Consider the following 17,086-nt stretch of genomic DNA (forward strand, 5'->3'; position numbering starts at 1 on the left):
GACCGACTCTTGCCTTCTTTCCAGTTTACCTGTAGCTCCTTCACAGACACATAAACGTTAGCTCTTGACTGTTTTCCACCCAGGAAGTAATCCTCGACCATGCATGTCGTGTAGTTGTGTAAGAGCAGAAATGATAAAAATCATAGACTTGCCTATCTTCTCTCGTGTATACAGAAACAATTACATGAGAAAGCACCTTATTATAAATTGATGTCATGACCTAGTAGAGCTACCTTCTCATAAAATTAGCAAAAGTTGGGAGGAGAAAACATTGATTAAAAGAATTTCAAGCACAAAATATTACTCAATTTAAGCAACTTATAAGCCAATCCAAACGTCTAAACCTTCTCTAAAATTAGCCAATTTCAAGGTAACTTAATGGTAACTTAAAAATACTTTACAAGGGATAAATTCTGCTGGTAGCATCACAATGGAACATGCTCCAGACATTTCCACTATACAAAATTCTTAATGATAGCATACAGATATTGGAATAACAACATGAAAACTGATGGTGCTAATTAAGCTGGAGATGATAAAGCTCCAATTATCATGAATCCTTTTCCTCTAATGCAATGCTCAACTCCAAGTTTTCGTTACCCCTACGGATTTTTAACCGAACTTCATCACCTGTGTTATAGTTATCCAGGGCTTTATACAATTCTGCTTTACTCCTAACCTGCAACAACATGAAATGAGTGCATCTTAGTAATGCAGAATTGCTTAGAACAAGAAGCAATAAAGATCAATCATAACTTTCTCATGTCACCAATGGGGGTGGGAAGGAAAAATTTCAAGGGGCTACAGTACGTTAGAAGACAATAGAGTTGCAAACTAATTAACCCTATGGATTTAGGTAGTATACTGACGGTGTAAAGATTTTTACACTATCAATATAGTTTTAACCTCTGAAAATAGGTTACTTACAATTCTTACCAGATTACCAATTAATGTTTGTCATAGATGTTTACCGTTAATTACTTTATAAGGGACATGATTTTGTATAATTTATTTTTACACTATTAGCGCATAGAACTTAAACTCTAATCTTGTCCATTTGTTTGCATTCCCTTTCCTTCTTGGTTCAATCACCTAATTACTTGTGATTTCCTAGTTAATCTTATCCTTCCAAGTTTAAGCAAGCGAAGGCAACTTTTTTTCTGTTTTCTTTTTCTCAACCTCCTTAAAGGATCAAACACTAGTTTCCCACTCACTCATTCTCCGCAAGATTTGAACTCTAGACGTGCAAGTTGGAAGCCCAGGCAAGGTTCATATCATCAATTTGCACCAACAAAAAGCTCGCAGCCTAACATAAAACAGAAAGTCAGAACCACTCACAGGTTTGTCATCCACTGCTTCAATAATATCACCAAGTACTATATTTCCTGCAAAACCCCTGGTAGTAGGAAGAAGTCCAACTTTGGCTGCAAGACTATTTCCAGGTACCTAAATAGAGCAGGGAATAGATTCAGACAAAAGAGATAATTTGAGTTTTACTCAGAAGGATAACTGTCCACAGCAGGTCATAAATGTACCAGCAAAACCAGAGCTCCATTCCGAACATTAAGTTGGTTGGCAATCAAGTCAGGAGCAATTTCAATATTCAAACCAGCACGAACAGCCTGACATGCATAAGACATACATATACATAAATAAATAAAAAACCCTCAAAGCTCGAAACCACTTTACTTCCCTACCCCCTCCAACCCACAGATTCCAAATTCAACACCTAGAACGACTCCCAAAAGAAAAGAACCACTATTTTGTAAATGAGAATATGAAGCAATCTTCGACAATTCAGGATGAGTTCTGTAACAAAATGCAAATGAAAAGAATTCTGGAAAACCAGGAAAAAAAAGCTGAATTAATAGAGCAACAGCCGTACTTTTCCAGATTGGATCAACTGGGGCACAATTCTCAACACAGTTGAAGAAGGGATTGCAAATCCAACACCTGCTGATGTCCCTGTTGTACTGAAAAAGAGTAAGTAATAGCAGGAGATGATAAAATTTGAACATTCAATTAAGTTCTTCCTGTCATCTCCTCTCAATCTTCAGTCTAACACAGACCATGATGGAAAAACTATTCACCTGTCTGAGTGAATATTGCAGTGTTAATCCCAATCAAGTTTCCTTTTGAATCTAACAAAGGACCTCCACTGGAAAGAGACACATATTTATTCACAGAACAGCAGTTGAAAAAGAAAAGGAAAAAAAAAGGACCTTTAGCAACTATCCGCACCAGAGGCAATGCATTTGATACCCAGGAAAATGCAAGTTCAGAAAAATAAACCTGTTTCCAGGGTTGATTGCGGCGTCTGTTTGAATTCCTCCACCAATTGTCACTCCAGTTTGACTATTTATATCTCGATTCAGTCCACTGATAACCCCAACAGTGAGTGTATGATCAAACCCAAAAGGATTTCCAATGGCTAAACATTGCTGGCCAACTTTCAAAGAAGAAGATTCCCCAACCCTAATTGGCCTCAACAGGTCTTCAGAAGCTTCCACCTAGCATTTCAGGATGTGAAGTCATAAGATATCAAAAATCTAAGTTTGAGTTAAAAAGAACCAAAAAAAAAAGCCAAAATGCACGTCAGCAACTTCCATGCTCTAGGCAACCTCCTCAAGCAAAAAGAACTTTTAAATGTATCGATTCCACACAAGTGTAAAAGAAGAATAAAAAAATAGGGTATATGGCTCTTTCCTGGATGCGTAATCACGTAATGCAAATAATGCACTTGGATTATTTTCCTCCAGAGGAAATAAGATAATTGCAACCTCACCCCATAGGCCCGTACAGCTGCTCCTCCCAATTTCCAATTAAAGCACTATGCATTACAGTATTATTCTCACCGTATCTAACCACCTATCTCTCTTACTCTCTTTTTCTCTATATCATTTATGCCAGCTTATCTCGTCCCACTACTATCCCGTGTAAGATTGCTCTACGTACTTCTAGATGCCTTCCTCTCACCTTTCTCAAAGAACAGCAAATTATCTGTGGAATATGTGGACAAACGGGTAGATCCTTTTGTTCTGTAAGAATTAACTGAAGTTGTTACTGGTAACTTTAAGACAATTATCAACCATTTTAAGCAAATGACAATCATGAGTCTAATAAAACTCAAGCTAAACCTTTCGCCGCTAAGTGATACCAATAAAGAAATAGAATGAACAAACCAGACCGAGTACGTGGCTGTTTACAACCATCACCATGCATTCTAATATGTGCCAGCAGATCCTTAATTGCTTGTGCAGAAGAATTATAATTTAATGAGAAAACACGACTCAAAAGTTGAAGCTGGAAATTTATGTGGAGTATCATCTAAAGAGAGATAGATCCAATTGGGAAAAGAAAAACGCAACAGAGAAAATTGACAATCGAACTAAAACAACATGATCACAAAAATGAAGCAAACATAGCTATCAACTTAGGAATGCTCCAGCTTTGGACTAAGCACGCTTCTGGAAATAATGTTTACCTTCAACACAGCAAGATCCTTGGAACGGTCTGCACCAATCAATATACCCTCAAAATTCTTTTGCACCCTTCAGAAGGAAACAAAATAAAATAAAGAGATTGAAGGCATAAAATGGAGGATGAAGCTGTATCATCCTCATCAAGTATATGCTAAAATAGAATACAACTCACCCATCTGCAGCGAGAATATTAACACGTGCAACTACTTGCCCACGGCTTGGGTTTCTAGAAAGGGAGTTACCAATCACTGGGAATATAAAGAAAAACTGTTTAACCAAGATTGCATAGCCCATCCAATAAACTGAAGCTGATGTTTGAGTTATAGCACTTCAATTCTATCTTTTCAGACAATGAAGCCTTTATCAGGCCCCTAAATGAAGAAAAACTGATTTCCGATTTCACACCAAAAATTGAATAGTTTGACTCTAATACTCCGAACCCCATTATTCTTTCTGGGATGCAGGGAGTATATTACAAAAATAACTAATGCACTCAGGTACCGTATGAAGTGATCTTACCATGGTAATTAGTAACAATGTGACCTTCGTTGTCCCAAATCACCCCCGAACCATTTCCTTCAGGAATCTGCCATTGTTTAAACACATAGAATATAGCTTCTTTCAAACACAGATTATTTATCAAGGGACAAAAGAGGTGTGTTGGTTGAGGCACCATATGAATGAATACAGAAAATCCATGGACATGAGAAAATTTACTTCCAAGACAGTACCAAAGCTAATTACCAAAAAGTTTAATAAGCATAACAGTGAAAATGGAGAAGTAAATGCTTGCACATTGCTATAAAATTTACCTCGACCATACCAGTAACATTAAGCGAAGGTCTCAAGGTTACATCAAATATGTTGACAACACCGTAAGTATTCTTCTCAAAGAGCTCAACAACTCTTTCCTGCCAAGTAGACACGTACCAGTAAAGTGTGATCTATATATTAGAACATAACAAAAACAATAAAGACTAAGCTGAACAGGTGATGATATTGAACCTCGGAAGGGAAAAGTCCTGTAGAAGGAAAAGTAGAAGGTGTAACTTGTTCAACTGTGACAGATGGATCCCCCAAAGCAAGTGCTGTATATCAGATAGTAGTTTACATGGTTAGAACCCAAATAAAGGACAAAACTTAACAACTGATCAGGAGGAAACAATCTCATCATGAAGTTTTGCATTTTTCAGTAGCCAACCACACAAAAATAGGGGTTGGGGATTAGGGGGAGAGGGCTAGCTCAGTTGCATAACAACAGTTGAGTTCCCTGTTAGTATAAGCAATCAACTATACCTCTAGTTGGACAAAATTATAATTCGAAAGATTCATCACTCTTAGACTGTTTTACTAACCTACGGTAACCACTCCTTTTTCTGGTATTGAGACCAGCTATGTTTTGGGAAGCTCACATACAACCAATCTCTTTCTCAAGTAAGGAAATTAAGAATACATTGTAAGAGCTGAAAATACCACATATATGCATTAATGTGATTAAACCTGCTAAAGGGTATGTGACTTCAAAGCCCAGATTAATCCAACAATTGTGAGGTCCAACACACAATTCAAGTGCCGGTAAAAGCTTTGAAAGGCGACAAGTAAAAAGAAAGGAAAAGAAATAGACTGCAAGAACGTGCGAACCTGACAAGTACCTTGAAGGATGATAACATGAATACATGCAAAAGCTTGTTAACAACATCCTCCGTGTGGCCAAAGGGAAGTTTTTCTGCAGTTGCTCACTCAAAGAATTGTCATTATCTCCATCACCCCTGTAACATTAGCCATGACAAAAAACACATGAAATCACGTGACAAAACAAGTACTCCTTCCATCCCAATTTAAGTATCTTACTTTCCTTTTTAGTCTATCCAAAAAGAGTGTCTCTTTTTAAATTTAGTAAGTTGACAATTCACACATCCTACATGGCAAGTTTAAAACCACAATATTCAAAAGACATTTTAGCACAGTACACACATGTTCAATTTAGGACCAAAAGTTCAAAAGTCTATTTTCATTCCTTAAACTTTGTACCTAGTCAAACTAAGAAACTTAAATTGGAACAAAGGGAGTACTAAATAGGTTCATAATATTAATGAACCACCTCATAAGTTTAAACTGATAGAGATGGAAAAACATGCCCCTAATTCCGGCCATTTTTCTTTTTTAACCAAGTAGGTGGATGCATTATGTTGATGAATTGAACCCAAAACCTCTTCCTATTATTGTACCATATAAACTGTGTGAAATGTTTCACCTAACCCTTTACCCCATGTTAGTAACATTTTTCCTTTTCAATCTGTTCCAAAAAGATTTGACACATTTCTTTATTCGCAAACTAATTGCTCTTAACAATTCCAGTATTACATGGTACTCTTATACTGACATCATGCTATACATATAAATTGAAATTTGGGGGGGGGGGGGTTAATTTATATGCATACCTGGGAGTGAAAGGTGCGGTAGATGGAGGAGAAGAAGAGGGGTCCTCAGTAGAGCAGGCTGAGGAAATGCTATCGAAGCAGAGCTCTCTACGCCCCAAAATGACTGAGTTTTTGAGAATGGGATGGGGATGAAGAGGAGGAGGTGTTGTTTTGTTACATGATGATACTACTATCACTTGCATTTTACTTTCTCTATCCAAACCTTCAAATTGGGAAAGAGTCTGCTCAGTGGACGAAGATAGAGCAGATAAAGTGGAGTTGAGAACAGGGCCCTGAAAACTAGGACTGGGATATCTCTGCTATCATTACTCATCCGTCAGTCACATAATAAATGTCATCTTAATCCAATAAACTAATAATACAATATAAAGTTTACTAAATTAATCTTATCTACTATAAATAAATTACTTTTTTATCTTAATTGAAAGACGATAAAGTAATCCTTTTTACTTTACAAATCTAACAATACCAAGTCTATGACTTTTTCAATCATCATTTAGATGTTACTTTAACTTGCTATTTTTTATCTAAGAGTAGAGTTGAAAAAAACTAGTCAATTTATGTTTTGATTTCCTAAAGTAATACTTAGGATAAATTTTTTTTGGATAAAGTGATACTTATTATGGGTCGGAGGGATTATACCATATGTGCTTTCTATTTTAATTGATTGCACAGAAAACAGCCCCATCAATGTTTGTGGATACATCAAACCAAATTATTTTAATTATAAGAAAAAAGGTGCTCTCTCCATTCCAAATTAAGTGTCACCGTAGCAAAAATCAAGCAATAAGGAAATCAATAAGTACAATAAGCACTAAGAATTGAGCAATATTAAAGATGATTACTTCTTTAATATTAAGGGCATAATTGAGAACACTTGCCAAAATTTATCTTGAATTCGTAAGGTAACACTTATTTTGGATTGATTTTTTTTTTTTTTTGCTAAAATGCCACTTATTTTGGGATGGGGGAGGAGTACCTGTAAGTCAAGGATAACTTGCGTTTTTCTTTTTCATTTCTCTTTCCTTGATCGCGAATCCATAGTATAAACTCTAAAGGATCTTATTTCTATATATGAAATTTGTTGATTTTTACATTCTTAAGAACATTATTTGAATATATATTATTATTTTCTTAATGTTTTTGGTCGACATTATAATGAGAGCTATTTTTTAACGAAGACAAAGTTCCCAAAAAATGTAACATGCCACGTTACGCTGTATTTTGGTTTTATACATCCTTTGGGTGCGAACCACTTCTTTCCTTAAATTTAACAAGGTTATTCACAAACTCAGTGCGAGCAGCTTTTTTTTGTCAGCACAAATTGGTCTACTTTTTGAAAATTAGCTATTGAAAGACTATTTTACGTAAATGTCGAGAATTTCAAGTAATTTTTAACTAACGAATTCTCGAGAAGATTGTGAAAGCTAACTATTGGATAGGATTGAATTTAGAAAATTAAACTCCATTTTTTCAATCAAACGGCTCTAGTTTTCTTCTCCGTAATAATCTTTGCAGAAATTTTTTAAACCAAAAAATCTTTTAATCAATGTATACGGCCTTCACTTTGCTTTATTTTATCTTGATCCGAGGTCTCTCTATCCTTCCCACTCCATGTTAATGTTATAGTTGTATATGGCCTCCACTTTACGATAATAAAACTAGGGTCCCTTCAATTGATTATCGCTCTATCGGACATCCGCACTTCTTCTGATGCATGAATTTTGAAGCGACCTCAAAAATTTATGGCAGAACTAAATTGGTCAAATATTATACAAAGAAAAACCTCGAAAGGATTTGTATTCAAGAAGTGCCCACAGGAGTAGCAATCAACCAAACGTTTAAGATTTCTGGAAAAATTCCTGAATTTGGTGGCCCGGTGAATCACTGATCGAAGAACATAACCTAACTGTCCAAAACGATTTGTACTCGAGATGAGCCTACAGGAGTGCCAATCAACCGAGCCACCATGTTTGAGAATAAGGCTAAGTTCCTCTGTGAATCACTGATCAAAGAGCAGATTTTAACCTAACAGTCTGAAGCCGTGCACCACCATATATAATAAGCAATTCAAAAGCTCCTAAACTGATCTAAACCTATCACATTGTGGAGCACCATGGTACCCCTTTAACCAGATTACCAAAGAAAAGTACAACTAGTCAATCCAATGAGGCTGGCAATAAAGAGTTTTGGGGCATCAAAAGCATCTACATATCCATCCGGGGTAAATCTACTGGCCAGGTACATAATAGGTTTTTTAACCGTCATCTCAGAAATCAAAGCTACCTACGAGACTGAGTATTCCACAGCTGAAAATTATATTTGACACCAATATGAGCATAGTTTAGAAGAAGGGATTAATTAAAGAGCTAAAAGCGAGTTCAGCCATCATCCTCATCTTCCTCATCATCGTCGCTTCCCTGATCAATATGAATAAAAGATTAGTTCAAAATCACATCATATAAGATGTTATTACAACCAAACTTCAACTGTCAGCGCATTTTCAAGTTAGAGCATATGCAATAATAATTAAAAGCATATATACTGAAAAGCATGAGATAAGCATTTAGGTAATTCATTTTCAATCTCAGATATATAAATAACACAGAGCCTTTAAGACAAGTTCTGCACATATTAGACACAATTTAGATGTAAATAACATCTATGATTTCACTGCTTTCTGGAACTCTGGATCATATAACTCCCTGCAGAATGTGAGTTGCCAAACTTCAGCACACCTAAAATCATACTCATTTACATATTCCGGGAAGTAATGAGCTAGTTTCCCGTAAGGTTGTTTTCCCTAGGAGAAGTCATAGAAATAAACAATTAGGTGTTTCATATGCAATTCGTGGCTTTCACTTCTTACAGGAGCTCGGACAACATGTATGAGACTCCAAGAAGTTTGTGTCCCAATAAATACTGAAATCCCCTCATTCACAAGATGTATCAACTTTCTAGTGGTAAAAGATGAATATATGTGTTTGAGAATAATGTAAATTCTCTGTATCCTGGAAGCACAAAGTAAGATAAACTACTTTTGAGAAGTGTAGATCCTCCCCACTTCAGGGGCGTAGGCTCTTCCCCTAATGCCTCAACTTGCCCTCTTCTTACCTGTTGCCTATGTCCCATCACTTTCTTTGGTATGTCTACATCCTTGTTTTCCGTCTAAGGCTTTAATTAATCATCAGATTGACCGGTAGTCCGGTACTATGACCATCGATTACTAAAGAAATCCAAAGTACAACTGAATTCACCACAGCGCATCAGTTTCGTTATACCATTACTAAGTTGTGTGGTTTTGGCTGTAGCATCTTGAAGGTAGCGGTTATCATTGGAGGCAAGACACAGGAGTAGTTGTGCCTAGGTTGAGAAAACCCTAGGCCGAAAAAAGTTCAGATCCAAAATGGCTAACCCAAACACAAAAATGTTTAGGAGATACTCAATTATGCATCTTTCGAGGTTTGTTTCATGACATTTGCACCATCTATTTAGTGAATAAAGGTTTCAACTTTTAACAATGAACAGTGAGGTAGGAACAGAACAAAGGACAGCAACAACGTGATAGTACATTTCACCAAAAGAATTCAGAAGATTCAATAGGCAAGTCAGAAAAGGTTAGCACAAAACCAGAACGTCCAAATCAAGCAACTTCAAAAAGGAAGATAGTCTAATCTCATCAATGTTTACCTCTTCATCGTCCTCGTCTCCATCGGAATCTTCTTCATCAGCTTCCTACAAGCAAAGCACAAATTTCTCTTAGCTTGAAGAAGGGAAGAAGGAGAACACATCAGATAACCTTGAAAGAAAAGGTAAAATGTTACTACATTGTTAAAATATTTCAGCGGATTAGGCCACAAATCCTCCTTAATTATCTCTCCCACCTGCAGTCACAGGGAAACATATATAATATCTGATAGAAACTGAACTTTCTGATAAGCTTAAATTTGTTGAACTATACAATATTACAATGTATTTAGTTTCTCATAAGAAAATCAGATAAAGGACAAAAGATGAAATAATCTCATCAATCATTTATATAAATTGCCATATAAATAGTTTCAAGCATCCAGATACAACAATTACCTCATCACTAAGCCCATCCGCAATATCTTTAAGCTGAGTTTCAGAAAACCAACTAAAAAAGCTGCATTCATCAGCATATGGTTATTGGTGATATAATATACGGTTAGAAAAAGATCTAAGATACTTCTTCTCATCATATCAATAGAAGTTAGACTACATGTTCACGTCTTCGGAAATTTAACCAAGCAATCTATGGAACAAATATCAGTAAATAAGAACTTCCTTAGTCCAGCTTTTCTTTTTCCTTCCAAATCTTTTCTTGAATAATCTTTGTAACTACTCAGAGACATTGTTGTCATAAATCAGGGAGCTTCCTACCTCAAAGCACAGAATTAGCAAGCCCAGAAAGTGAGTAACAAATACCTTTCCTCTGATGGTGGCCGCTTGTTTCCTTTCTTCTCAGGATTACTGACATTAGCCGCACCCTTCAAATTACAGCTATTCATTACGTTTCCGTGGAAAAGCGGTCTCAAGGAAGAAGAAAAGGAAGGTTTTAACACATAACAAGTTATAGAGGTGTAGCCATTACCATGCCTTCCTTCCACTTAATAGCCGTACCGGTTATCTTTGTTGATCCTTCATCCAGGAATGTATATGTCTTGACAAGTTTTGTATCTTCAAAATAAGGATTTGGTTTGAATTTCTGCAGGTTGAAAGAAAAAAATAGAAAGTCAGCAGCAACTTGTTGCAATTTATGTGAGATGATACAAGCTGTTGATGCATATTTAGTACAACCTTCCAGTAGAAAGGAGTATTTTTAAAAACAAAAAAACTTACAAAAGTAAGGGAGTAACCGGATGTCACATCTTTGAAATCCTCCACATCAAGAGAATCTAAGTACTTGAAGATCTAATCAAAGAAGAAGAATGTTAAGAAAAGAAGAAACCATCATCCTCACATAATATATCAAAAAACAACAACTTAAACAACAGGCACTATACTAAGGCTATATCACAAAACATTTAAGAAACTCCGAAGGAAGTCCTCCAATAAATTGAAGTTGAATAACATGCCAAACCTTCTGATCTTCCACATTCAAAAGCTCACCAAGGGCAGGGTGACTTAAGAACTGCATGGAGAAAATTTATTTACAGATAAAAATGTCAGATTGCTCATTTTTTCCACCATAGAGATGCTAATTGAAATTCGGAAAGACATTGACTGGACTTACAGCAGTCAACCAAAAGTCAGGAATCAATTTGATGACTTCACTCCTTCTCTCGTAAACAGGCCTCCTTATCTCATTATACTTCTGTTCAATTGCTAATACCTCCTCACTAGCTTGTTCATTAACCTGCACAGTTGCAAATCAAGAATGGATGGTCATGATATAATGCAAAAGCTATTAAAAGCATTTACTAAACAGATTTAGATGCAATTAAGACAATCAATTGATAGGTACTTGAACCAGTTTTATTGAGCCAGTAACTATCTTATAGTGTTACACTGAGCAAACAAGGGAAGCAGATTCTCCAAGAAGGCATATGGATCTAGAGCTAATAAGAAACACGTGTTTGAGGACTTAGAATTTCGAAGCCACAGTTAAAACTTGAATCTTGATGAACCCATAAACCCAGTAACCCACATCTAAACCATTATCTGTTTTTTGTTCGTGCTCAAATTGACATATTCTGAAATCATCCTCATGCGCTTGACCAGCAAGAAAAGCTCTGACCCTGAAAACCAAGTACCAAAAAGAAAAAAGAGAAAGAAAGGAGAAAAGAACTTCGTATTTTGGTAACTCTCTAGAAGTCATATTTAACCTTAACAGCAAAATGGGAATCAAATGGCCCGTTCAGTGTGGCTGACTGTATTCTTTCTTGTAGCAGGAGATCCAAAGCATCATCGATGACATTAATAATTCATATCGTATTATAATAAACGCATTTCCTGAGCCGAGGTTCTATACACAAGGTAGGGGTAAGGTCTGCGTACACCTCACCCTCCCCAGACCCCACTTGTGGGATCACACAGGGTGTGTTGTTGTATCGTATTATATTATAAATAAATAAGTAAAAGCATGTTCATCAGAAAAGGAAAAGAAATAAATAAGAGAGTAACCAACACATTGCCAGCAAACTTTTGAAAGTATGATATCTGTCAATTGGTTGGTTGTCCCAGTGGTGTACGCAGGATTTTTTTCGAAGCGGTGTCCACAAATTTAAAATGAGAACAAATAAATAAAACACTACAACATCATATTAAAAAAGAACACAATGGAAATAGAACACGCCTAACCAGGGAAGCAGAAGTAGCAAATAATTGCTTGTCACAGAAACTTACATGTGTTAAGCAGGACTGATTGGTTGACTGTTTTCGTAACTTTTAAGAGGTCCGTGGTTCAAACCTGGACAAGTATCTTTTTGTATATGAGGGGAAAAAAATAGTAAACAACAACTGAGGTTGCTGAGTGTCGAACTCACAACCTATAGCTGAAAACTAAGAGCGCTAACCAACAGAGCTACACTGTTCTTTACGTCAAGCAGTGTCATTTTCACCAACATATCCGTATTTTCATTTCTTACTTCCAATTATATACACATATTTAGTAAAAATTTCCGACGAAACAGTGTCACGTGACACCCCTCGGCAGAAGGTAAATCTGCCCCTGGGTTGTCCAAAATGTCAATTGGGTAGACTGGCGGTGAGATCAAGCAACTCCTCTAGCAGACAACTTTTAAACGAAATGACAAAAGAAGAATGAATCTTGCAAAATAAATGGTAGTAATTGGGTCTGGCAGACCAAACTTAACCATAAATATGATGGGCGATTAAGATGTTACCCTTTTAGCCTATGAACTAAGTTGTTACCCAGACCCATTTAAAGTGAACAGCTTTGGTGGTTTATTAGTAGTTAATAGGTGTTTCCCAGCTAGACCGCCTTTGTGGACATGGTAAGACATCTTGCAATGACCCATAAAGCCATAAAAATCTGTACTTGCCAAAAAGAGAAGTGTATATGTAATCAGAGAATAAGTCAATAACACGAGCATTAGGTACTTCCGAAAGAAATTTTTTATTGAAAGGATAGGACCAAAAAGTACAGCTAGCTAGATATGTCTGTGGCTATAAATCATCTCTTTTCAAAAAAAAAATAATAATAATAATAAAGGAGAGAGATCAGCACATTAGAGGTAAAATGAGAAATTTAAAGTTAAATTGTTACCAAATACTAAATATAGAAAGGTGCCACTCTTTTGGGACAAACAGAAAAGGAAAGAGTGTTACATAAATTGGGACAAAGGGAGTATGATTTTAGTTCCAGACTTGCAGTGTTTAACACATAAGTTGAGATACCCTGCTGCGTCAGTCAATGATGTCTCAATCCTAAATTTAAACTATTGATCTTAAAGTTATGTAAATAAATGTCCAATAGGAAAGTGAACAAACTGCTAGCCCTCGGGGATTTCTCAGTTAACCAAGAAAGGAGGAAATGAAGCATAGCATTCATTCAATTATTAACAATCATGTCAATATGCTCTAAACGGAACTGATTTAGATAGAAAAGAATCAAAAAATTTATCAGTTATTAACAATTATAGTTCATTACATGATTTATTACCATTATAAGTCTTCACACTTTTCCTGTAGATTTTTTCCAAACACTAAGCCTGTCTTTTTTGTATCGAAGTAGGTTACGACATAAGCCACCGGTCTCACTACAGTAATTGGCGCAAATTATTGGGCTTTCGCTCTCTAATCATTAATGAGACGATTTTGTTCATTTTTCGCACCTTTCATTCGACTCGCCTGATTCCCTCTTCTTCTCGAAAAGACGTTAGTTTCTATTTCGTTTTTTTATAAAGACCTATTGTGTGATTCATCTGTCCGTGATCCAACATTAAATGTTTCTTTCAAAGTCATTTAATACTTTATAATGGTTTCCAGAGATCTAAATAGCCAAAATTTAGTATGGAAAGTTTCATTCAAACTCTAAGAGATAAAATGCACTGTAAATTAGAGGATCCCTTTGAGTGTAGCTGACAGTGGATTTGGTGAAAATTGCAGTCAGCGAGCCACGATGAGTGATAGCTGGCAGATTTCTATGAGAAGAGAGCATTATGGTTTATTGAAGAGAAGACAAAGGAAAATTGGGCAAGGAATAAAAGAATTAACGAGGCGAGGGAGATATAAATACATAGGGAATCAGATAGTGTTAGAGTAACGCATTGGTTGAGGGTACAGATTGTAGTCTCTTTATGTGGTTTAGGGCAAAGCTATCTCATGAGCTAGCTTTTGGGGTTGAGTAAGGCTCAAGGTCCATCTTCTGAACCGACAGTAGTCTCTAACAAGCAGCTGACAATTTATTATACACCTGTTTATACTAGCACCATCAATAGTGACACGTCATGATAAAAAGAGGAGTACTAGCAGCAGAAATTATGTGCCATAATGTTTTGGAAAGGGTCCCCGAGTGTTGTTGAAGTGTATTAAAATCTTAGCCATATCGCAAGGCTGCCATTTGGTTAAAAAATACAGCTTCAAAGATCCAGAACTAATAACCCTGGCCCCTCTTTTGTTCCATTCGATCCATCAATGTAGCGTAAGAAGTTACAAGTGTACTACTCCTAGCAAAAAGTTCACTACTTGGCTTCTCCCTTTGTCGCTTATGCTAAATTTATTTCGACACTAAGAAAGAAACAAAAGGACAATTGACCAACTAATCATTTCCAATTACAGAGGAATCTAAAAAGACATTCCCTCTGTTCCAATTCGCTTTTCCATATTCGAGAGTTAATTTGACCAATTTTCGAAGCTAAATTTAAATTGGATTAGATCAAAGGAATATTTTACAATTAAAATTTAGACACTCAAAACTATACGAAAAATACTTTGAGTTGCAATTCTTCTAATGATGAAAAAATACATATTAGAATATTGATCAAAATTTTACTTACTTTGAATCTCGAGAAGCGAAAAGCAACAGATAATTTGTAATTGGGGATGGAGGGAGTACCCAGCTTCAAATTTTCTCTTTTATTTTCTTGATAACCCTGGTGTGCAGGTCAGCCTATGCACACCTCGATCAATTCCACGAGTACCTGATAACTCCCACCATCACATGTACCGGGAAACTCTATCCACTAACAAACTTCAAATTTTCTCCTTCTTTATACTCAAAGCTGTCTACTCATTCTACAAAATCTAAGCTGATCCTAATACAGCACACAAATGGAATGAAAAAACAAAGAAAGAAAGAGAATTCCAGCAATTACTCGATACCAATTCATTTATCAAGAGGCCACTTTGTTCTGTTTAGGCAGAAACCTAAACACAAAGTCTTTGCTTTCTCTTGAATAGGTGAAAGGCATTAAAAACATTGCTGTCCAAACAAAGAACATCCTCATCAACAATCCCCATAATGCAGAAACATATAAAAGCAAAGAACATCCTCATCAACAATCCCCATAATGCAGAAACATATAAAAGCAGTAACAACAAGAAACACAAGGAGAAAAAAAAAATACTAAATTCCACAATCAAGATGCCAATTTGTTCTATTTGGGCAGAAACTAAACAAAAGTCCCTGCTTTCTCTTAAACAAACAATAAAAAACATTGGGTTGCAACCAAAGAACACCCTTGTCAACAGTAACAACTAGAAACACAAGGTACAATAAAAAACACTAAATTCCACAATCAAAGACTTATAGGCAAATCCAATAAAAAAAAAAAACATAACATGCATTACAAAAAGAGTTAAAGATTAAACCTTTTCTAGCTCATCTTGAACTTCTTGAAGTTTCTCTATTGAGAGAACAAGATCAGTGTCAATTTGATCTGTGTTTTCCTCTGTCTTTGATTTCTTGGCATGGTCAACCACCATTTTTAGTAACCCTAGAGAGGTGTGGTCTGCTAAAACCCTAATGTTGCCAACAAGAAGAAGAAAGGGAGAAGTGAATTTCTATGTTTGTTCGAACCAATGTATTTGTAAAGAGACCAAAGTATAAACGATGATATTTTTTTCTCTTTGGTCTATATACTTATAACATTCTCTGTCATCATCCTCGTATGTTATGTTAAGTTCACCTGTTAAATGTCTCTCTCTGCCACGTCATATGATTTCCAAGTGAAGAGTAGCATAATATACAAATTTTTAGTTAGGAAAATTATGCTCTATGTATGTCTATTAGGAGAAAATATTTAGGTCAAAGTAGTTCATATTTTGAGTTTTTTATCCGATTTAGCCTATAGTTGTATACTAAATTCAGCGTACACGCTTTGGTCATTTGACAACTAACACTACAGCAAAAAATCGAACTTAACTATGAATTTTTATCGTTAATCCGTGGCTAAATTGCTCTTAGCTAAGATTTTTTTTGATAATTCATCATAATCCGTCGCTAATTAGGCTTAGCGACGAATTTTATTGTTTAACTTCCGTTGATAATTTATGTTTATTTAGTAGTCAAATAATTTAACATATAGTAAAAGAATATTACTAAGAGTTTTCATTTGTTGGAATAATGTAACAGAAAAATCATTTAGAATATATTTTATTTTCTACTATTTTATCCTTGTTACTTTGAATTTGCATTTACCTATTTGATATTTAATACTACAATATAGTAGATTTTGCTTTATTTCTAATTTCTTTCACCACTGGTATTTATTTTATTTAACATGTGATTTACTCTTATATTATGTTAAAAAAAAAATCATTCCAAGTTAAATCATTAGAATTCGAATTGTATTTGGAAGTAAAGGTCTATATAAGTTCATTCAGCCAATATTCATTATTTTTTTATAAGAGATATTAGTATTTAATTGGTGAATATCCCCTCTATAATTCAATAGCTATTTTATTTTATTTAAAAGAAAAAAAATCAACTTTTTCATAAGATCAAAATTGAAATTTTTGTATCCCGTAAAAAGTAAACCAAAACTAACGTCAATAACTATCTAATGATTTGATACATAATGTTATTGTTAAAAGAAACTCTACTAATCAAACGAAAATAAAATCTGTGCATGTAATAATTATTTGATATACTAAAATAGAGCTAATCTTGAGAAAAGTTTCTAAGCTCGAGCTAGTTAATCGGAGAAGAGAAGGTAGTCCAAAATTAAAAGAATA

General features: G+C 35.4%; 2 protein-coding genes across 3 annotated transcripts; both read right to left on the reverse strand.

The window, feature by feature from the left end:
* Positions 1 to 379: 379 nt before the first annotated feature.
* Positions 380 to 6,191, reverse strand: LOC132037598 (protease Do-like 8, chloroplastic). Of its 2 annotated transcripts, none has more exons than XM_059428138.1 (13): positions 5,924 to 6,191; positions 5,124 to 5,251; positions 4,488 to 4,570; positions 4,295 to 4,393; positions 4,002 to 4,068; positions 3,655 to 3,730; positions 3,485 to 3,551; positions 2,242 to 2,510; positions 2,091 to 2,158; positions 1,886 to 1,965; positions 1,536 to 1,622; positions 1,339 to 1,446; positions 380 to 679 (listed from the first exon to the last, which is right to left on the reverse strand). In XM_059428138.1, the coding sequence occupies exons 1-13, from the start codon at positions 6,103 to 6,105 to the stop codon at positions 551 to 553; spliced, it is 1,443 nt and encodes a 480-aa protein (XP_059284121.1). In that variant the 5' UTR covers positions 6,106 to 6,191; the 3' UTR covers positions 380 to 550. The 2 variants fall into 2 exon arrangements, with proteins under 2 accessions (XP_059284121.1, XP_059284126.1); XM_059428143.1 differs by having other exon boundaries at positions 2,293 to 2,510; positions 5,924 to 6,188.
* Positions 6,192 to 8,079: 1,888 nt separating this feature from the next.
* Positions 8,080 to 16,004, reverse strand: LOC132037616 (NAP1-related protein 2-like). The gene is made up of 10 exons (XM_059428153.1): positions 15,722 to 16,004; positions 11,181 to 11,303; positions 11,028 to 11,078; positions 10,787 to 10,858; positions 10,539 to 10,652; positions 10,373 to 10,434; positions 10,010 to 10,070; positions 9,751 to 9,807; positions 9,614 to 9,658; positions 8,080 to 8,343 (listed from the first exon to the last, which is right to left on the reverse strand). The coding sequence occupies exons 1-10, from the start codon at positions 15,833 to 15,835 to the stop codon at positions 8,305 to 8,307; spliced, it is 738 nt and encodes a 245-aa protein (XP_059284136.1). The 5' UTR covers positions 15,836 to 16,004; the 3' UTR covers positions 8,080 to 8,304.
* Positions 16,005 to 17,086: the final 1,082 nt, after the last annotated feature.

Source organism: Lycium ferocissimum, chromosome 2, assembly GCF_029784015.1.
Source record: "Lycium ferocissimum isolate CSIRO_LF1 chromosome 2, AGI_CSIRO_Lferr_CH_V1, whole genome shotgun sequence".
NCBI classification, from domain to species: domain Eukaryota; kingdom Viridiplantae; phylum Streptophyta; class Magnoliopsida; order Solanales; family Solanaceae; genus Lycium; species Lycium ferocissimum.